At 28.0% G+C, this 23,287-nt stretch overlaps 2 protein-coding genes across 4 annotated transcripts in view; one reads left to right on the top strand and one right to left on the bottom strand.

Annotated features, from left to right (window-relative positions):
• Positions 1–17,594, bottom strand: part of LOC107069518 (uncharacterized) — a 37,090-nt gene extending 19,496 nt beyond the window's left edge. The window contains exons 1-2 of the mRNA XM_015326911.2: positions 17,443–17,594; positions 16,573–16,624 (exon numbers count right to left, since the gene is read on the bottom strand). Of these exons, the coding sequence (XP_015182397.1) occupies positions 16,573–16,624; positions 17,443–17,512 (122 nt within the window). The 5' untranslated portion in view covers positions 17,513–17,594. The remainder of the gene's footprint in view (positions 1–16,572; positions 16,625–17,442) is intronic.
• Positions 17,595–18,064: 470 nt separating this feature from the next.
• The window catches only part of Frmd5 (FERM domain containing), an 83,882-nt gene continuing 78,659 nt past the window's right edge, over positions 18,065–23,287 (top strand). Inside the window, exon 1 of one of the 3 annotated variants that reach the window (XM_015326907.2) lies at positions 18,065–18,619. In XM_015326907.2, coding sequence (XP_015182393.1) covers positions 18,524–18,619 — 96 coding nt within the window. In that variant the 5' untranslated portion in view covers positions 18,065–18,523. The remainder of the gene's footprint in view (positions 18,620–23,287) is intronic. The other 2 variants (XM_015326908.2, XM_015326909.2) reach the window with 2 other exon arrangements.

Raw genomic sequence — 23,287 nt, 5'->3', positions numbered from 1 at the left:
TTATCTTCTCGTTATCTGAACCAACGAGAGAGAGAGAGAGAGAGAGAGAGAGAGAGAGAGAGAGAGAGAGGAGTCTTTGCTAATCTTTAGAAAGAAATTCTCTTTTTATCTTTTTGTTTTATTTATTTCTTTTTCTTTTTGTTTCTCTTGTTTTGTTTATCTTCTTTCCGGACGAGTCACAAAGATGATCGATGCGGCAAGTGCAACGATTCCCGCCTCTTTTCAAGCTCTCACTGATAACTTCAACGCATACTCGAACTTCTTTTTTTTATTTTTCTTCTTTTTTCTTCTTCTTCTTTTTCTTCTTCTTCATTCTCAGGCAAACAAATCAATTTGCTCGTGCCTTCGGAACCGTGCAATTTGCATAACGTGAAAGAAACAACGCGAAGAAAAGTTCGATCAAATATCTCGAATTATCGAATGATTTATTTCAAATTACAAAGATTTTCTTTTATTTTTTTTTTTATGTATATATCAATAATATTTGAAATTTGTAGCGATGTTTTAAGTAAATTATGTCATTTTTAGTGCGATACTTCATTAATTAAATAATCTTGTTTTCATACGAGTATATTCGCGCGCGTGTGTGTGTGTGTGTGTGTGTGTATGTTCATTTAAGTACGTATATACGTGAAAGATTTGAAAAATAGTTTAACGATAAGTCATATAAAAAATAAGAAACATATTAAATCAATCAAAAAGAATTAATGCCAATTATTTCTCATCATCGTTAACGAATAAACAAACTCAATCAACATTTAATATTCACGCGTATATTATTTTACACATTAGCTTGTATTAAAGTGGAATGAAACTTACTGGTTAATTGGTAACGAATGACAATGCAAATAAAATTAAAGAAAAAAAAAACTATCATCATTTAAAATAGAAACGAACGTATATTGAAATCCTATATATATATATCTCAAAGGAACTTTGTATAAATCATCCCCCCACGTTTGAAAGTTAACTCAACGTCGTTATCTTTTATCCGTGAAAATGTGAAAACAGAATAAACTCGATTTCCAACTCAACCAACGACGAGTAAAACGGATAAAAGTGTCGAAAAAGCTGTGCGCGAACCATGAGCGAATTGCAGAGAGATGCATTCCAAAGAAAAAGAAGTTCAGCAGAAAGAGAGGATGAAAGAGAAACGTTGGAGAAGGATTCACTCTCTTTTCTCTCTTTCTCTTACTCTTTCTGGGTGCATCACTCTACCTCCCTCCTCGTGTTCCTTTACTCCCTCCACTCATACCACCCAACCCTGACACCCCTTTACCCCGTTAACCACCTCATCCGACATACTGCTCATCCCCCTTCACGGTTTCCTCATACCCCTTGGTTTCCCTCACCCTCTTCCTCCACCCTCCTTCCCCAACCGTGCTACTACTACTACTCTCTTCCTCAAAAGTCTCGTAAATTACGCCATTAAATTCCCCTGGGAGAATATCCCTTCGCTCTTGCATCGTTAGACGGGACACCCGGTATACGTCGAAGGTGCTTGCTTCAAGCTCCGCCGAAGCCAGCGGTTTTTGTGTTTTCCCCGGTTCTACCACCACCACCACCACCATCAGAAGCAGCAGCAGCAGCAGCAGCAGCCGTGGCAGTAATGGCGGACGGGGTTCACAACCCTCTCTCATACATACATATTATATGTATGTATGTATGTGCTATAGATGTATATGTAGTAGATCCGATGCTTACCGCAACTCTCCTCATCCTCCCTCATTCTCCTCCTATTCCTCCTACTACTCCTGCTCTGCGTCCTTTCAACCCACCAACGTCGTGGAACTTTGTTTAACTAAGGCCAGCAAGAAGTAAACCTATTTATACTAGGTCGGACGCGTTTGCAAGTAAGAGAGATAGAGATAAATAGATGGATGGGTTAGGTAAAGAGTGAGAGAGGGGTGCAGAGGGAGGGTGGGAGGGAAAATGAGACGGAGTTTGTATCGTGTTTCCATTCTCGTTGGTTATTCCACCCTTTCACATGCTTTCGCCAAAGCATGAATTACAAAAGAATCTTAAATTACGACCTATCTTCGAGAGTACGTTTGGTACACCTCTCTCTCTCTTCTCTTCTCATGTGTTATATTCAGTTTAGAGAGATACAAGAGATTAGTTTTTAGTTTTGGCTTCCCCCCTTTTTTTATTTTTTACTGTTTTATTGCAATGATTCAAAAAAAAAAAAAAATGTTTTTCGGTGTTTAACTTTTAATTTGTATTTTTGTTGGTTTTTTTTTTTATATTTTACTTTATTTTTATATCCTTTTTAATTAAAATAGTTTGATATTAGGTCTCGCAATTAGATGATTTTAAGCATGTGTCCAGATACGAAGTATTTGTTTGTTTGTTTGCAAAAAGTTAGAAATCCTTAAGTTGATCGATAATGATTGGTGGTTTATTTTCATTATTTTATTTATTTTTCTTTTTTTTTTTTTTTAATTTTGTTTATTCCTACGTTTCTTCAATCGATTAATCTACTTTGAAAATAATTTGAAATATGTGCCACGATACGAGAGAGAGAGAAAGAGAGATCAACTTTTCAATTTTCTTTTTTTGTTTCATTTTAGAAAATAAGATATTCTAGGTAATATCTATTTTAAGATAATCACAGATAAAATATGAAGAAGAAATCGTCTAGGTTGATTATATATTTAAGCAAGTCCACTTATGTATTAGTTAGTATACTTTAGATCGATTCTTACTTTGTCCCGACTGTTCATTATTGATTGTATTTCAATTACAACTAGAACCTGAAATGCAATTATATGTTCTTATATTTAGAAGAACTTAGTAGTTAGATGATAGTGCAATTTTAATTTCATAATACTTGATGTTGTATCCTAGAAAAACTTTTTTACTGTTATCACAAAAAAATTGATTAATTGTAAAAACAAGTATTGCATGTTTCTTCGATCCTATACTCATTTCCAATTTTTAAATGATGGGATGAAACGGAAAATAAAATATCTTTTTCAAATATTTATTTTATAAAAAAATATAAAACAATAAAAAAAAAAAATAACGTAATATATAAGATATATTTAAATATAAAAATATATTTTAAAATAAATAACTGATATAACATAATATTTTGTTTTTAAAACAAAAAGAGAATATTATTAACCGATCCATGAATAAAAAAAAAAAAGAGAACAATAAAATTTCTATTCGAGGTAACATTTGTATCTATTATTTGAAATTGAAAACAAAAAAATATTAAATTGTTCTAAATATATTAAATTAATAGTTTTATTCAATTAGATCATGTAATAATTTATTTCATTACGAATATTTGGATATACTCGTTGTAATATCATATATATCATATTTATATTTATTTAAATATATCGATAATCGAATATAGTTTTACTTGAATCGATGTAAAATCGTTTGATCAGGATGCTCAAACTTATTCGTGATGTTTTAACAAGCTACTTTGAACGCATTTATCGTCGAGTTCTGCGATAATGAGCTGATTTGGCGGGGTTCTTTGCCGGTGCAAAGCGAAGGAAGAAAACGACAAGTAAGTATAGTGATGGTGATGGTGATCGTGATGGTGATGGTGATGGTGGTGGTGGTGGTGGTGGTATATAAGTAGAGTGATATAAGTAGAAACGAGTGGGTTGTTCGTCTGATCTGAGCAAATTCTTTCATAGTGATGTCGTCTTAATCGTCATTACACGTAATCGAGAATTTCGAATATCCGTCATCGTTTGCATTAATTACATTTATAAAACCATAAACTTTAATCGTTTATTATTAATTTTTTTTCTTTTTTTTTACATTTTTCGATCGATTAGTCTAGTCTCTATCAATTATGTTCTCGTTATTTAATCTACGCGTTTGTAATATTAATGAATTTTTCGAAAAAGGTTTCATTCCTTTTTTTTATTTTGCAATTTTATTATAGAGATCATTTTCGATTTAATCAAAGTAACAATTCATTTTATTTCCAATCAAAATTTATATACGCGCGTATCTGTGATAACCGATCGATTAATTTTTTATTTTTTTTTTATTTTTTCATTTTTATTAACACTAGATACACCAGGCTAGTCATTTCGACTGGTATATATATAGGTTATTTAAAACAAATGAAATTTTATCATTGATCATAATAAAGAAGTCATTTTGAAACGATTGAAGAAGTATAGGTATAACTTTTTGATCCTCATTGGTTGTTCACATATACTCATAGGTTATGTATGTATACTTAATACAGTGAACGCATATATGTACTCTCGTTAACTGGTGGAAATGAAAGAAGTCTAGTAAGAAGAATAAGGTGTTCCCCGTCTTTTTTTTTTTCTTTTTTTTTTTTTAAGAGCATCAGTGAGTTGCTCGAGTTTCTCTCCACCCGGTATAAGAGCGATGGATTATAGGCTCGAGCCGTAGACTAATGATCCCAGTGGCTGCGGTTTTTGCCGGCATTCTACAGCATTCCCATTCAACTGGATTCTGCTTCGAAGCCTCGACAGCATTATTTTTCCTCTATGGAGCACCATGGAACTCGTATTATCCGTTTGCTTTGCTTGGACATGTTTCGTAAATGTCACATACACGCAAACACATATTTTATATATATATATATATATATATATATATATATATATATATATATATATATATTTTAAGTATATACGAAAGAACGTAAGTATTGGTATGTGTATGTGAAATAACGTATGTGTTGATGATGTATGTATATGTGTATGTGAAAGAACTTGTGTGTTGGTGTATGCATGTGTGCGTGTGTCTGTGTACGTGAAAAAGAAAGAGAGAAAGAAAGAGAGAGAGAGAGAGAGAGATTCAGAGGAACCACACAGTTTCAATTCGTTTCTTAATTCCGTTCGTCTCGAACTACCTCACGAATCGGAATGTTTTCGTCTTATGTTAGTTCTTTTTCTTTAATTCGAGATGAGACCAATGGCGGCGGGGTTCGGTGGCAACCAGAAATGGTTCTGGACGCTCCGAGTGTCCAATCGGCCACTTAATCTTCTACCGTGTTTCTGTGATCTCAAACTAACTATAAGAGACGAAGAAACACTCAACTCTTTTATCTTTTTTTTCGTTATTCTTTTTCTTTATATATTTTTACTTTAAACAGTTCATTTTATTTTATATTCGATAATATTATAAGATTATGTTTGGTTGGTGCAAAAGTTATTGCAAGTCTTTTTTTTTTGTAATGACGTATTAAATGACCACATAAGTAGATAAAAGTTAATATAAAAGTTAATAACTTAATGAATAATTAAATAAATAGTCTAAAGATGTATCATAAATTATTTTCATTTGTATTGTATAAGAAATTTGGAATAATAAAAATGAATTGAATCAATGACAAAGTATCGGTGTCATTTTAAATGATATTTATCTCATCGTTACGTCAGCTTATCTTCATCAAAAATTACTCAATCGATAAAAAAGAAAAGAAACATTAAAAAATGTTAAATCGACAAATCGCAATTACGTCAAAATGATTGATAAAAGCGAAAAGTCTATTATCGTTGTCACAATTATAATTATTGTTTCTTTTTCTTTTTCAGTTTGAAAACTCGTACTCTCATTCGTTTATAATAAAAATAAAAAGAAAAAATAAAGATTTTAGGTATGTTAGTTCAGTCAAGTTTTGTTCTTGCGTGTTAGAGAAGCTTATCTTGGGATAATAAAAAGCATCGTTTGGAGGTGCAACATTAGCCGGATAACGATGCGTTTCCGTTGAGAAATTCTCGAGGAAGGGTGAGAGGTGAGCCTCCTTGTTCGTTCGTTTCATCCTCCATGCCGACGTTACTATGATTAACGGTCGACGGATTCGCCTGATGCTTTCCAAGACAAATTCGTCCCTCGAATTAAGATTCTCATTTTTCACACTGAACTCTTTCTCTCTTTCTCTTTTTCTCTTTCTCACTTTCTTTGAGATGAGATTAAAAAGGAAAATTACATCTTTGATTTGTTCGAAAGATCTTCTAATAATATTCTCAAACAATATATAAATTTTATATATTTTTATTATATTTTATATATTATATATAATTATATAATTTATATATATAAAAAAAATTATATATAAATATATCAAAATACATTTATATATTATATATAATATATAATTACAAGATATATATATTAATAATTATTATTTATTAATTTTATTTATTCGTTTCGTTATAATTAATTAAATATTTAAAATGCAATTATATATATATATTATGAAAAAAAGCAGAAGAAATTATAAGGAATATTTTTCTTTAATCTAAGATTAAATTATTATTATTATTATTTTACGTAAAAATGAAGAAACATTTGGAAGAAGACAAAATTATTCGATTAATATTCGAATTGATAATTTCATTTAATTTGTTATATATATACGTATTGTTTTTATAAATATTATCAATATTTTATTAAAAAATATATAATTTCAAAAACTAACAAATAACGAATATAATTTATATGATAGATTGTATATAGAATGATTGATATAAAGAATTTTCGCAGTTTATAAATCTTAAACCGTGCCCCTCATACATGCAAAAAGTTAACACGCTGATCCAATTTTGGATAAATCGATAGATCGATCACTGTCATAATGTTTTTACATTATCCCATACGTTTATTCTTTTTTTCCACATATGACGTTAGAGACATTATCAAATATGAAGAAATAAATCTTATGGGAATATCTTGTTATATTATAAGTATCAATAATGTAAATATTAAATTATTTTTCTTTCTATAAATTTTAAAATATTAAATTGATTTATTTAAATCGTAAATATTTGAAATAAAATAATTTTCTAAAGAAAATATGAGAATAAAATTTTGTATGCTCGTTTAATAATAATTACTAAATCATTTTATATTGTTTCTATGGAAAAACTGAAAATAAAAAAAAAATATCGAATAATATTAGAATGAAACTCAATATGGCGTCTATAGTTAAATTAATAAGCCATTGTGTAATGACTATCTAGAAGATTGAAAGAAAATATTTTTTCGCGTTGGCGTTGTACAAATTCATCCATGAGAGAAGCGTCTCGAAAAAAGAAAAAAAAGAAAAAAAGAAAAAAAAGGGGATAAAAAAAGTATAAAGCTACAGCGTCATTAACGTTGCTTGGTACTCCATCTCTATCATCTTCTTTCTCTTACGGTTCGTTTGCATATATCCTTCTCACACTCGTTGTACTCTTATACATATTTTTATCCTTGTTCAACGACCTCGGTCATATGGTTAACATACATGTATTGTAGTACTTTTTCCAACACATTAGCCAAATCTTTTAGGAGAAATCGTTCGTTCATCCATCTTTATACTACTCTACCACATATACAATAATACACGTGTTATCATATGTTGGTAATTATAATAATGGCAGATTGTGTTTTTCTAATATGGAAATACCATTTATTTTATAATTTAAATGTTAGATTTAAATTATTATTATTTATATATATATATATTAATATAATAATTATATTTATTTTATTTATTAATTAAAAAATTAAATTAAAATAATAAATTAATTAAATATAATTATATTTATTATATAATATATAAATATAATATAAATATAATAATATAATAAAACAATAAATATTATATATAATATTTATATATTAATATTAATAAATTCCTATCTTAGTTATGCATATCCATCAAAGTGATATCTTAGTTAATTAAAGAGAAAGTGAGACGCGAATGTTTCTGTCGAAATAAAATAACACAAAGGATAATTAATATAATTAAATCTTTATTTAACTACATTAGTGGACGTATGTACGATACACGCACGGGAGCACACATAGACACGAATTTATTATGAAATTTCTCTTTAGAGTTATCCTTTTCAAAGTTTCTCCTCATTTCCGTGCGTAATTTATAAAAATATTTATATTCGATTTAGTTACGAATCTTTTTTGAAATTTTTTTTTCTATCTCATTATTATATCATACATTGAAAAATACTTTTATTTTTTCATAATATTTCTAGATTCAATTAAGTCAAAAAAATATATAGTGAGTTAATTTAATAAAAGTGTTATGTATTTTTATCAAAAAAACAAAATAATAATATGATACACAAAATATTTAAACGTGACTTTAAAAAAAAAAAAAATAAAAAGTTTCAATAAATGCGTACAATTATTCAAAATTTATAATTGTTTATAGAATTCAACAATTTAAATGGATTAGATGTATGCACATGCATGTGTGTATGTGCGTGTGTGTGTGTTTCTATGTACCTACAAAGTATTGCTTTATTTAAATTTACTATTTAAAATTCAATCCCATCAATCTTAATAGAAAATCTTCGTTGAAAATCTTCAAAAAAAAAAAAAGAAGAAAAGAAAACACGATTTGATAAAATAATCGAAACAACGTACGAGATTGATTTCATCCCCCCTTCTTTTTTTTTAGAGTCAAGAAAATACAAAAGTCATCGTTGAAAAAATTACCAACAACGAATCAACGAGCAATACAAATTTAACCCTTTTCGGTTGAAATCAAAAGACAGTAGGGTGACCTAACAGTAAATTCTTCTCTGTTAAAGGGAGGATGAGAAAGCGGTGAAGGGGTGGGGGAGAAATGGGAGACAAACTGTGAGTAGGAACATGACGAGCAAGAGGGGATGATTGAAGGGAAGAAAGGGGGAAAGGGAGAAAAGAAGAAGAAGAAGAAGAAGTTACAGGAAGAAAAGAACGAAAGGGGTTGCGAGAACCGTACAATCGTACGATTCATCTCGTCAAAAGGGGGTTAGGGGGTAGGAGAGGGTGGAGAGGGAGGACGATGATTAAGGATCCCTTTCGTCTATTCTTGCCACGCCTAAGAAACGATTCATGCACGCATACAAACATACTTATCGAGTAAACGTTACTAACACATAGGTACAAAATATCTTACACATACACGGATAGATGATATTTAGGGGAAATAGAAAAGTGTGAAATGGTCCTAGTATATATATATAGGTGTGATCTATATTACATAGACAAATACATAGACACGCACACACATACATATAGGGGATACTTCAGGGAAATGGAAGAGTGTGAACATTCATAGAACACACATGTGTAATATCTAAGCTTAACGAAAAAAGAAGAGAAAAGGGCGTCGTTAATGGCTGCCAGCAAGATTCGACCATGAAATTTAATCTCTACTTCGAATTAAAGATCCCCTTTTTACCTACTACTACTAATATTAATATACTAATATACTAATATACCAATATTACTACTACCACTATTTGTCGATACTTGTTCGTTTCGCTTGCGTGACTATTTTCCTTTCATAGAAATATCGAAGTTTTAACGAGGAGAAAGTAACGGGATGTGTATAACGAAAAAAAAAAAAAAAACAAGTCAAATAGAAAAATTGAAAAGTGGTATGAAAAATGGTAGAATAAAATGAGAAGAGAAAAATGAAGAAGAAATATATAGGAATTTTTGTTAGTGAGAAAGAACGTTTAAAAGGACATCTTTTTATGACTTCGTACATTGGTATGTATTATTCTAATCAAATGAAATTTTCTTTTGGTAGAGAATTTTTTGAAAAAGTTTTAAAGAAAAATAAAAGTTTAATAGATATCAGAGTAAGTTGATAGATGGAAAAGTTTTCAAAGTATGAGAGAAAAAGAGAGAGAGAGAGAGAGAGAGAGAGAGAAAATGAAATGGAAATACTATATGGATATATCTTTTTTTTTTTTTAATTATTTTTATAAAAAACATACGAATAGATAAGTAAAATGACAAAGAGAAAGTTAACGAATATATATTTCAATAGAAATATAAATAAAATTAAATTTCGCTGAATTATATTTTAATAATAATAATAATAATAATAATAATAATATATATATATAAAATTAAATATAATATATTTATAATACATATATATTATAATAATTATTATTTTATATATTTATATTTTATATATCAAATATTATTATAATAATATTATTATATTATTATAATTAATTATTAATTTATTTAATTTTTTTTTAATTTTATAATTTTTTAAATACAATTGTAGAAAGAGTATTAGAAATAATTGTTAATATTAAAATAAATTTTTACAATTAAAACAGAAAAAGAAAAAAATACTACAAATTAATGTATTTGTTAAATAACGTATTATTAATTGAATCATATATGTGTTAGAAGATTATAAATATTAAAAATGAACGAATTTATGAGAACGATCAAATGATTTTAAAGATTAAAAATAGATGTTAGATACATTTAAAAATCAAACGATATATTTTTGAGATATGAAAAATATTAGGAACAATTTGTGATGTGGGAACGTTTGGAAAAATTTTCAAAAGAGACGAGAGGAAGGGGAAGGGGGTTAAGGGTATCGTATGTTTAGGGTCGAAGAAAAATCATTCTCAGGTTTTGCGGCTTCCGCTTTTTCGACGACTACGAACCGTACGCAGATGTTCGGTCGACGAAACGACGACCATAAGCATACAGACATATGACGATGATGCTTTGCTAACGAAACCTGAAGGAGTTACGGGACATCTGCTGGCTTCGTGTTTGTAGATATACACTCATGGAATGGTGGTACTTCTCGGAATGGAATTATATGAGAAGAGGATAAGCATTCTCGTTCAAATACTTTAACGAGCGGGTACATCATTAAGTATATAATTTAAAAGATCTACTGCCAAAAAAAGGAAAGAAAGAGGTGGGGTTTGCTAACGAAACAAAAAAAAAAGGCAAAAATTATATCACAGTTTTTATTCGTCAAAAATTTTCTTCAATTTCGGTGATAATCTATTTTTTTGTTTATTTGTTTTTTGTTATTTATTAATTAATATTCTCGCTCGTATATATTATTTTAGTAAAAAATAAATTGATACGCGCCCTCTTTGAAAATACGGAGCTATGTGTGTGTGGAAAAAGGTTTTTCTTTGAAATGTCATTTAAATCCGTATAAAGGGAGTATAATAAAAATAAAAGTACAAATTAAAAAATCAAAAAACCTTTTTTTCATAGTTTTAGATTTAATCCGTCATCCCGTGTGTTTTATATAAAATCTTTTGAATTATTATTTTTACATTTTAATAATATTATTTATAAAATCAACAATATGTAGAATATAATATCGTAATATTATAAGAAACAAGAAAAAGAAATTTAATTAGAGTAGAATTTTTAGAAAAAAGTTGTACCAAAAAAAAAACTAGAACTCAAATATAAATCAGATCGAGTTACATTTAATAAATTGCATTTATTTAAAAAAAAAAAAAAAGAAAAATAGAAATAATATATTATAGGATTATAAAATTTATAACAAGAATATATTTGTGTCGTGTAATAATTCATATAAAACAAAATAAAATATTATCGTAAATTTTATAAAAATATATATCAAATTTTTTCCACAATCAACACAAACCTATATATATATAAATAATAAATAATAAATAATAAAAAATATAATATATATTCTACAAAAAAGTTTATTTTGATAATATATTTTATTTAATTTATTTAATTACTATAAAATATTAAATTATTTTATTTAATTATTTAATAAAATAATATTTTAATATATATATATATATATTCTACAAAAGTGTATTTGAAATAAAATTATTTAATTAATGAAAATATATTATAAAGATGGTTGTATGAAGATATATAATAAGAAGAATTAATAAAGTACACGTAATCATAGTTCATTTAATAAAGTAAATCTCTCTTTTGCAATCTACTATGATTACACATAACGCGTTGATCTCGTCGTCGAGTAAACGACAACGAAGACGAAGACGAAGACGACGACAATGACGAAAATTGACGATATGTAGAAAACGCTTCGACGATTTACCTCAAGTAACTCGCATCAAGATTCTTATCAGTGTACAGCTCAGAGATATGCCAAGAGAGAAATGTCTACAGTCATTTCGAGATGAATTGAAGTAAATTGCTAAACTTACTTTACTTATATTCTCATTTTCACTCTCTCCTTTGCTAAAGCTATTTGCCATATTTTCTTTCTTTCTCTCTCTCTCTCTCTCTCTCTCTCTCTCTCTCTTTTCCTCTTTCTCTTTTTCTTTCACTTTTTTGTTATTGCATTCTTTACACGCCTCAAGATGTTATAATTTTCCAATTAATTAGGTAATTAATAATGACAATAAAGCTACGAGATTGCATGTTGTTCTTTACTCTTTGAAAATAAAATAAAAATAATCAAAAATAAATTTCAATTTCGAATATACTGTACTGTATAAAAGTTTCCTTAAAGAAACTTTAAAAAAAAAAAGAAAGAAAAAATAAAAAAAATATCATTACTCAACTAAATGTATGACATTTTTGAAAAATACAAAAAAAGAAATAAAAAATAAAAAAAGAAAAAGAAAAGATTGAGAGAGAGAGGGGGGGTGGAGGGAAAGGAAATGGCAGAGAGTAGAGAAAAATTGGTCGATTCTGCATGCCCTTATAGTAAGTCATACATACACACATATATAGATACCGGCTAACTTTTTCTCTGAAAATGAAGAAGTAGAAGTAGAAGAAGAAGAAGAAGAAAAGGGGAGAAGAAGAGAAGGATAGGATGAAGAAGATAGGGATGGGTAGGGGGTTATGAAGGGACAAGAGAGAGGAAGGAAAGACGGTCCTGAGAATGCCTTTAATGTGTGAGAGAAAGACATAGAAAGAGAGAGAGAGAATAAGAGCAAAAGAAAGAAAAGAGAAAGAGAAAGAGAAAGAGAGAGAGAGAGAGAGAGAGAGAGAAGGAAGGAAAGACCGATGACTGGCAAGCGGCAAGGGGCCCTGAACCTTGGTGTATAAGGTATGTACTGGTCCAGAGAGCGCCCTTGCCTCCGGTCCGTCAGTTTTTTCATCGTCTGCTCCTGGGTTGCCGCTTTAAAGCGATCGTCACGGGTACTGGCGCTTTTACGCGCTTCTCTTTCTTTCTATATATATATATATATGTATTTTGTTATTTAGTTTTATATACTAATTTATAAAAGGTATATAGAAATTTGTTATATAAAATTTATAACAGATATATGGAAATTTGTAATATAAAATTTATAACAAATATATAGAGAAATTTGTAATATAAAATTTATAACAGATACATAGAAATTTGTAATACAAATATATATAATAGAAACCTATCCTGTATCTTTCAATTTATAAATTTTATTATTCATTTTTTTATTCCACAAATATTAGAGATTTTATTTGATATTATACGTATATCTTTAAATATGAATTATTTACGTATTGTTAATAATGTGATTTAAATATATGGGATGGTGTTAATAATATAATTTAAGTATATGGATATATTATTTATTTTATAGAATATTTAGGAAGTTTATTTTAGTAACACGTTTTATATATTAATATAATTATTGTTAATTTGTTGTTTAAGTATATGGATATTTATTTATATTTATATATTTAATACATAAATGAAAAAGATACCAAGTACATTTTAGTAAAACATCTTATATATCAATATAATTATTTTTAATTTGTTTAGCTATTTAAATATCTATAATTAAGATATTATAAATATTTATTTATAAAATTATAAATATTTATATTTAATTTATTAATATTTAATTTATATATTTATATTTTATTTATATAGTATTATATATAATTTATTTTAATTTAATATTATATTATAATTTTAATATATTTATTATATTTATATTTATATTATATTTAAATTATATTATAAATATTTAATAATGAAATAAATATTTATAAAGAGGAGAGAAAAATCCAAAGTATATTTACGAAAATTTTAGATAAATTAATTACTCGAAATAAATATTTAAAAAAATTCACAAAATTTAATAACACATAAACGTGGTCTCATCAATAGATATTTTTCTCTATCTATCTCTTTCTCTCTTTTTAATCTTTGCAGGTGTGCCTGCATACATTCGATTTATTATTCGTCATCATCGTTTTACATAGAAACTAACATAAGTTTCTTTTTTTATTTATTTATTTGTTTTTTTTTCAAATGTTTAATTATCTTTTTCTATAATATCACGTCAAACAACTGGATTAATTAATAATTAAGTTTCTCGTATGAATAAATAATAAGAAAAGAGATCATGTTTTAAAAATATAATTACTTTTCTTTTTTCTTAATTATACACAAGTTTGTTTGTTTATTAGTTACGTTTATTAGTTTTTTATTAATCATACTTTTTGTGTGTAACTCACGATGAATATGCATGACTTCGTCATCCATTCTCCTTACCTCCTCCTCATTTTATTTTACTATGACAATGTTCTTTTAATAAACATAAAAAGTAATTTTTAATTCAATTTTCGAATAATTCAGTTGTTAAATTAAATTATTATTAAAAAAAAAAAAAAGAAAACAAAACAAAACAAAATTAAAAGACTTAAAAAACATTTAAAACACCGTATTGCGTAAATTCAAAATATAATATATTAAAAGAAACTTTAGATAATTATTTTGATACGAAATGAATACAAAAATTGAAACAAAAAGAAAATAATAAAAAATATTCACTCAACTATAAGGAAAAATCGTTAAAATGATTAAAAAATCTGATGATAAGTAACGCGTATTTATTTTAAATCGTACGTATGTTTAAAAATATAATAAAACGGAAACAAAACTTTCCTAATAAATCTAATATTTTTACAATAAATAAAACTAGCTTGAGTAACACGTTATTATTAGTCATTATCAATTTCTATCTTTAACTTTGATCATCTATCTACTTTTTTTTCCCCCTCGATTGTGAGATAGAATGGCAATAAGATCGTTTTATATCGACTTTGATTATATCAATGCAAATCGAGAGAATAACATTGTACATTCCATTCGATAAGAAACCGAGGATATATATTTCTTTCAAACGAGTAATTCGCATTCTTCCCTGTGTTTTCTTTCTGCAAATGATTTCGATCTTCTTTAACGAACGCGTACGTTTTCCTAATTGCAACTTGATCATTTATTTCTCCAAGAGAGAAACAGAGAGAGAGAGAGAGAGAGAGAGAGTACTTTATTTTTATCATTCTTTTACTTTTTACATTAACTTGAAATAATGAAACATTCATATGGCGTTTTTATTGTATTATGTTAATTCCTTGTAGGAATCCAAATTAATTTTTATACAGTTATGTGTATATGGGGAGCCTCGATATGATATATAGTAATATATTTTTGTCTTGCTATATTATGTTAATAGTAGATTCTATTATGCTATATATAGACATTATATTAGTGTAATATATAATATACCCATATAATACTATATAGCATAATATATACTATACTTACATAATATTCTTTTAATTATATTATATATCAAAAAATATTATCACATTAAAATAAAATCAAAGACATACAAAATACAACTAACTACTACATAAGTAAGTACTTACAAATTTAAATTAGTCTACATTACAAAAGGGTTAATTATAACAACAAAAACGATCAAAAGGAAAAAAAAAGACTAAAATAAATTGCTAAAGGAGATATGTAAGGATTTTGCTCTTTTTTTCTTTTCTTTTTTTTGATGAATGTCCTCGAACGTAAAAATTTTTTCATATTTTTTGTCATTTTCTTTTTCTTTTTTAAGGATCGTTACTTGCACGATGGCTGATGTCACACGTGCGTATATATGTATGTATGTATGTACATATTATGTATACGCATATATATTATATTATATTATATTATATATATATATATATATATGTGTGTGTGTGTGTGTGTGTGTGTGAGAAAGAGAGGAAAAGAGAGAGAAGGGAGTATCATTGCCCTCGCCAATTTATTCGCCGTTTTTTCAACGTCTGCCGTCTACAAAACGGCCGTCACGGATATCACGCTCATACGCCTGTTCTTTTCCCCTCAGCGAGTGTCCGCGTCTTCTCGACCGTGATATTATTGTTATGGAGAATCTCACGTAATATCCGAGGCAGGGGATAAAAAGGTGCGAGATTATGTGTGTCCTTCTATGTGGACCGATCATTCGTCAAATACCTATTTTCCTATTCCATTGACCAGCAAATTTCTTAGCTATAGAATTATTTATCTTTGGTGATTTTTCATTTTTTTTTTCGTTAACTCATATTATGTGCACGTATGTGTAGGAATTACATACATATATGTACATATATGTATTGAATATATAATATTTAATTACGGGTAGTATAAAATATTTTTAATTATAATATAATATAATATTATAAATATAATATATACTATATAATATTTATATATTATTATTATTATTATTATTATTATTATTATTATTATTATTATTATTATTAATATAATTATTTTGTATTATAGTATATTTATATATATAGATGTATTTTGTAAATTTATAATAAAATATTATATAATGTATTGAAAAATTGTTTTAATATGAACGATTTATTGTTCTAATATCTATTTTAGTTATTTCAACAAAGAAACAAATTGAGCAAATATCGATGAATGATTTTGTTAATACAAATATAGAGAATTCAATGTTTAATTGTAAATTATTATCGCGTTTTATAAATGGTGTAAATCTATTGATAAACATTTTTATAACTCACCTTACGAAGAGTTGCTCCTGATTGTTAACTCGCCAAGAAACTACGGTCGCACCTGTGAAAAATAGAAAAAAATATACGATAAGTAATAATCTTACGTATTTAATCGTTTAATTTGAAATTCGCGCGAACGAGTACCCGCCATTTTTCAAATTCAACGTTAACATAGGCGCGCCACTTTTTGAAAGCACGAAAAACACTCAATTCAATTTTTAATCTTCTCGAATTAAAAATCATATCGGTCTATCCTAATTGTTGTATCTATTAAAACAAGAATATAGTTAAATCTTGTTTTTCTTAAGTTAATGAATATTACAGTGAATCGATAGATTTTTATCGATTATACGATCACATAATCGTCAATATGTAATATATAGGTATTAACGTTTTAAACTTCATGTCATTAGTTACACGATAAAAAAACAAAGAAAATATATAAATATTAATGTGCGATCATAATCAACCAAAAAAAAAAGAAACGATAATCTTTCACGTCACGTATAATCGGCGTATATTCAAATTTTACATATATTATTTTATTACATACGAGTTTTACCGAAGAGGAATTAATTAACAATTTATTTTTCGTATTTATCGCACTATTTTCGTAATATTCGTTTATTGCACGAGAAGGAGAGAGAAAAATTTCCTCTCTCGTTTCGATTCACCGAACCGTTTTGCACGTTAGTCGTTGAAATCGTATAATAATCGTCCTTTTTACGATCGTTTTCTTCCTGTTTCAATGACTTTTTTATTATCACCGATTATTTATTATATTTCTCTCTTCCTTTATCTTTCTCTCTTTCTATCTTTTCTATCTCTCTTTCTCTATCTCTTTCTTTTTTTACGTATGTACTCGCGAATAAAACGCACCGTGTAAATTGATAGTGCAGGTGGTATTGTTGCCCCTGTCCAGGACGACAACGCTGGTAGCCGCTGCCATGTTTGAATCGTGAATGCGCCTCTCGACACGACCAACCTTTGTTCGATGTCCCCCGGGCTGAATTCTCCCACCACCGCGATTTACTTTTTTACCCCCACCACTCCCAGTCAATTCCCGTCCCGGTAGCCTTTCTCTACGATCGACGCTGGCGCCACCGCAGTTTACGGCAACACCTCGTCGCGGACGGATTGGTTACTTAAAATATGTCATTATTTCGTAGAATACTTTTTTATCGACAGCCTTATATAGCGTATATCGGTAAGGTAGAAAATTCATTTACGAACGATCAATTCGTGTTGTTTCACAAAATAACCCGTTCGGTCGATAAATAAAATCTGATCATTATATTTAATAAAAAAATAGTGTGAGTATTCATTTTACGTAATCAATTGGTGTAATAAAAGTGATGATTATTAAAAAAAAAGAAATAACTGGATTTATCTACTGTAAGTAATCAGAAGTTAGTAACAAATTCATTAAAAATGAAGTTGCATCAGCGCATGCTCCAGGGAATAGAGACACGACAACGTTGTAGGTACTCGAGACTACGAATGTGGCAACGTTGGTGTGGTTGTTCGAACCAAGTGCAAGTGCAAAAGTAAGAGAGAGAAAGAGAGAGAGAGAGAAATACACAGTCCAGAGTGTATAAAGTGGTGGTGGTGATGATGATGGTGGTGGTGGTGGTAGTGGCTGAAGTACAGAAGGAGAAACGGTAGTAGAACGAACCGACATCGGGGAAGTCTTTGTATGTTCCGCCGCGACGGTGGTGATGCGTCGTCGTCGTCGTTGTTCGCCGTCGTGCGCCGTGTCAGCTCTGAACGAGGGTCACGGAATAAGAAGAGTAGTATAGTAGTAGAAGCCAAGCACGCCGGTGACCGTAAACGTCACCGTCTGCGCCAAAACCGCTAAGGCGGTACGTGCCTAATCAAACGGGGCAGTGTGTGGTGCTGTGGGGTAAGGGATGACGACGGCCGGGGGGATGATAATAGGGGTGCCGACTTGAGGACAGAAATGTTGAAGTTCGGTAGCAAGAGCGACGTTACCGTGGTGCACCGCGCCACTATTCGACTTTTGGACGATTCCGAGATTATCCATTGCGACTTTGAGGTGAGTTTATTTATTAATTTTCTTATTTTTTAATTGTTTTTACCCCTTCTGATTTTCTCTTACTGTCATGCCAAAATACCATCAAATTTTATTCCTTTTTTTTTATTACATATATATGTATTTATTTAGTTCTTTTTTTATTATATCATTTTTATCTTCATAAGTATGCAATAATTTTTGTATGTAAGTATACCGTGTGTCCATGTGTATGGTGGTTAATACCACATAACATTCTCTCCTCTATATTTTTATTTATTTATTTATTTATTTATTCTAATTAACGTAGAATAAAATAGTAGATACGTTTTATACAATCTTATCGTATCTTAATGTTGGAATCCCAATTTAGGAAATATTATTTCTTCACTCGTTAAAAAGGACATGTAAGCACAAATAAGGATATGAAAAAGCAATGATGACATTTCTGACCCACATACATACATATATAAGTGTCCATCTCGAGGGTGGTTATCCGAAATAATCGATCGTTTTAATCCCCCTTCAACTTTTTTCCTCTCTCTCTCTCTCTCTCTAAGTCTCTCACACTTGAAAATATTTTAAGCTAAGGATAGCTTTATTTTTTCTCTCTCTCTCTTTCTCGTATCCTTTTCACATATAAGCTCTCGGACTTTGACTCCTCTAACCGATCAATACGAATCTAAACAAGATCAACATCCTTATATCCCACGTTGTTCTTATCTTTCTCTCTCTTTTTTTCAATTTCTTTCTCTCTCTCTCTCTCTCTATATATATATATATATATCTTTTTATTTTCCTTATTTTTTTTTGTTACTTACCCAGGGCCACGCTTGTCAGTCATGTTGAGTAGATCCTTTTCAGTTTTCTTCCCCAATTTGCTGTCTCATTTGTACATTTTGTAAGTGGTATCTTTCTCTTTCTCTCTCTCTCTTTCTTTCTGTCTATCTGTCTGTCTTTCTCTCTCTCTCTTTTCTGTTTCTCTTTGCACTGGAACAGAATCGGCGCGCTTGAATCGATTCCAGAATAGTGTGAGAAAGAGAAAGAGAGGAAGAGAGATAGAGAAGCACTGGCAGTGGCAGGGGGTGGTTGAAGAGGAGAAAGAGGAGGAGGAGGAGGAGGAGGAAGAGAAGAGATGGTGGAGGTGGTGAAGGAGGAGAAAGGAGGTGGAGAAAGGAGGTTTTGTCTGTCAAAAAAGCAACGAGACGCGTTCGCGACTAAAACGTGTACCGGTTACTACGAGCACACGACTTTGACATTTCCACGTTGCGCGTGTTCAACGAAACGTCGATCCTATCATACCAACCATCGACTTTATTTTATATATGTTGCATGTATACGTATCTATGCATGTGTGCGTGTTTTTTTGAATACACATTCAAAATGTGCGTGTTTGTAGTAGGTTTATATTCGGTGATTTATTTAAAATATTTCTCATTTTTGTATTAATATATTTTAATATTTATTTTCAACATGTTTTCCTTTTCTTCTTTTAATTTTTAAATTTATAAGAAAATTTATTATTAATTTTTTTTTATTTTGAAATGTATTTTTAATGTAAAAATGTATTTAAGTGTATTTCAATGTAATTGGTAATTGATTATCACACATATGATGTTCTAAATGAAATTGAATTATTTTTTTTTGTTTTTGTATTTTTGACCTGGAAAAATTTTGTACATTTAATCAATACATTTCTTTTTTTTTTATTTTATTAAGGGAAGATGTTTATAATTTTTTTTGTCTCTTTTTCTTTTATTAATTCGTAATGCTTTTTGATTTTATTGTAAGAAAAATGAAAATTTCGTGTTTAACTTTTATCTTTATTTTCATTTATAATTTTTTCTTTAATCTTTTAATTAAATAGAAAAAGATTTCATTTGATTGTAATATCGTTAAATTGTGAAATAAAAATAGGTGATTTTAGTTTCTTCTTTTACCAAATTGTAAAACAAATGAAACACGCAATTGTATAAGTAAATTTATTGTCTACGATTTCACGTTGTTGAAATTTTGGGAAGGTAATCTTTCAAAGTCTCTTCTTATTCAGGTTTGTTCGTTTATAACACGTATTTTTTGTATTTACGAGACATTCTCACGATAGAACTTTTCTATTTATATTCCTTGTATGGAAATAACTTATATTCTTTTCAACAACGAAACTTACCTAGTTATTCGTGTTCAGAATTTTCTAACAACAATCATAATAATTTTTCATAAATCTTAATGTTCATTTTTCGATTTGTAATTATTTATATCTATTACCTAATTGTCGTTTAAATTATAAATATTCATAATTGTATATAATTTTTCCTTTTTTTTTTCATTTACATACAAATTATACCTATATTGCATTTATAAATAATTATTATATTATATAATTACATTTATTATCATATGTTTTGTCGTAAACATTTATAAAATTCATTTTTTTCATTTTTTCGATATATTTCTTCTAACATTATTATTATTATTATTTTTATTATATCGTTAAAGAGTGTCGTGTAATTTTTCTTTTTCTGAATAAAATAGAAGGTAAAAGCTTGTTATAAAAGAAATATTTTCGGTAGTATGTTAAGATACACTTAAAGATATCACACATACATACAAACACACACTAGACCATTGATTATGATTGTAATTATCATAATTGAAGCGTGACATGAAGAAAACATAAATACACACACATACACACATACACATGCGCGTATATTAACCGAGGACAGACATGTGTATTTGCATTATACACCTATACTAATATCTAATATTACAAATTCATACACACATATTGCGTGTAAATCCGTGTACGACCCTTTTCCTATTTCAAGCACTGACGTAATAATCCATCGAGATAGATGATGGGATTTTTTTATAGCGTTACCATGCGATTTAATGTAACGAATGATACCATCAGACTAGATTTCCTATTCGTATTATAGTTTATTGCGAATTTACTCAAATACCTTCTTCTGACAATTCTTATCGTAAATCTTTCGATATTCATTTGAATGAAATATCGTTTAATCGATATCAAATATTATATAGAAATGTTACTAAAGTTTTTTTTATACAAACATTAAACAATAGTTTATTATTTTCTCTATTTTATTCGTAATTTTCAATAAATTTTTCTCTTTCATCTTGAATTTACTTAGGAAATAAATGAAACTCAAATGTATTACTAAAAAAATTTAATATTATCTTTTGATTATTCTCTAATCATCAAATGATCAGATTAGATATTAGATTTTAATTCAAATGTAACGTTAATTATTTTAATTAATTTATTTATTAATTATATAAGAAATTAATATAGAATATTAATTATATATTAATATATAATAATATACTATTATAATTATATATTATTCAATATTAATTAATATATGAAAATTAATTCATATATTAATTAATTAATAATAAAATAATTAATTATTATATTTAATTTTTTGTCACGATTTTTATCATAGATGTTTCATAATACGAATAATTTTTATTTATTTATTTATTTTTTTACATTTTCATTAATCATTTTTGTGTTTCTATATATTATTCTAAAAATATATACTATAGCTTAAAAAATGCGTGTTTTCTTATTAAAAAAAAAAAAAAAAAAGAAAAAAAAGTAATCTCTTTTCATTCATTCACAAAAACTCGACTTAATCGTATAATTAAAGTATAATAAATCATATAGGATTAGGTAAGAAATAAAAATTAAAAAAGAACGATTTTTATCTAGCGGTTAACGTTCTCTAAATAACAACAAAAAATTCATTAATTTCTATTAAAAAAAAAAAAAAAAGATATCTGTTTTGTTTCTATGTATGTTTGTATATGTATAGGATTAGTAGTAGATCGTTGGCAAATTACGTCACGATTTGCCAATCCCATGAATGACGTAATTTACTAGCATCTGACAAGTATTAGCACGCTAAATGTTAATGCAAATTGGCAAATAAAAGAATTAAAAAAAAAAAAAAAAAAAAGTTTAAGAAAAAAAAATTCGTGACCTTTTCTCCGATTCTTCTATTTTTAATAAATCTGTTTGCACTGTAATATAATTTTCTAGTTTTCCACTTTGTATAATGTATACTACTTCATACGTGTGTTTGTAGGTGTGTGGGTTGCATAAGACTTTTATTCCTTACTTTGATTTTAATGTTTGTTAAGTTATTTCTTAAGGATTCATCGTAGTAACTAAAAGTTATTTGTTGAATTAAAAGTAGATGTGTATACACCTTTTTTGATCGAGTTCTAGTATTTCTCAATTTCCTCTCTCTTGTGTTAAATTTTTTGAAATTGGTTACTGGATATACGATTACTTCTGTACACACATTTACATTCGCACGCAAGAAGAGTACTCGATGAGAAATCCGAGAAAATTGTGTATACAAGTCTTTCTACCTATATACATTGGTATATATATATGTATGTATATCTGAAAAATTTCTTTACATGTATTTTCCTCTCTAGCATATTCTAGACGTAATTTTATTCTCGTAAATTCTTGATAAAACGAAGAATAATAAATTTTATTACGTTCTTTTATTGTTTCAAACATGAATACGAAATTAATCTTTGTCTCACATTATTTTAAATATGAAAAAGAAAAAAAGAAATATATAATGTCATTGGAAATATTCTTATTTTAACCGTTTGAGTGCTGTGAATACTTTTACCTAAAATGTTTTG

Source organism: Polistes dominula, unplaced genomic scaffold, assembly GCF_049000335.1.
Source record: "Polistes dominula isolate Pdom_NZ unplaced genomic scaffold, Pdom_raw_medaka contig_73, whole genome shotgun sequence".
Taxonomy (NCBI): Eukaryota; Metazoa; Arthropoda; class Insecta; order Hymenoptera; family Vespidae; genus Polistes; species Polistes dominula.
Note: the sequence above shows the minus strand (reverse complement) of the source record. Positions and strands in the feature narration are given on the sequence as shown.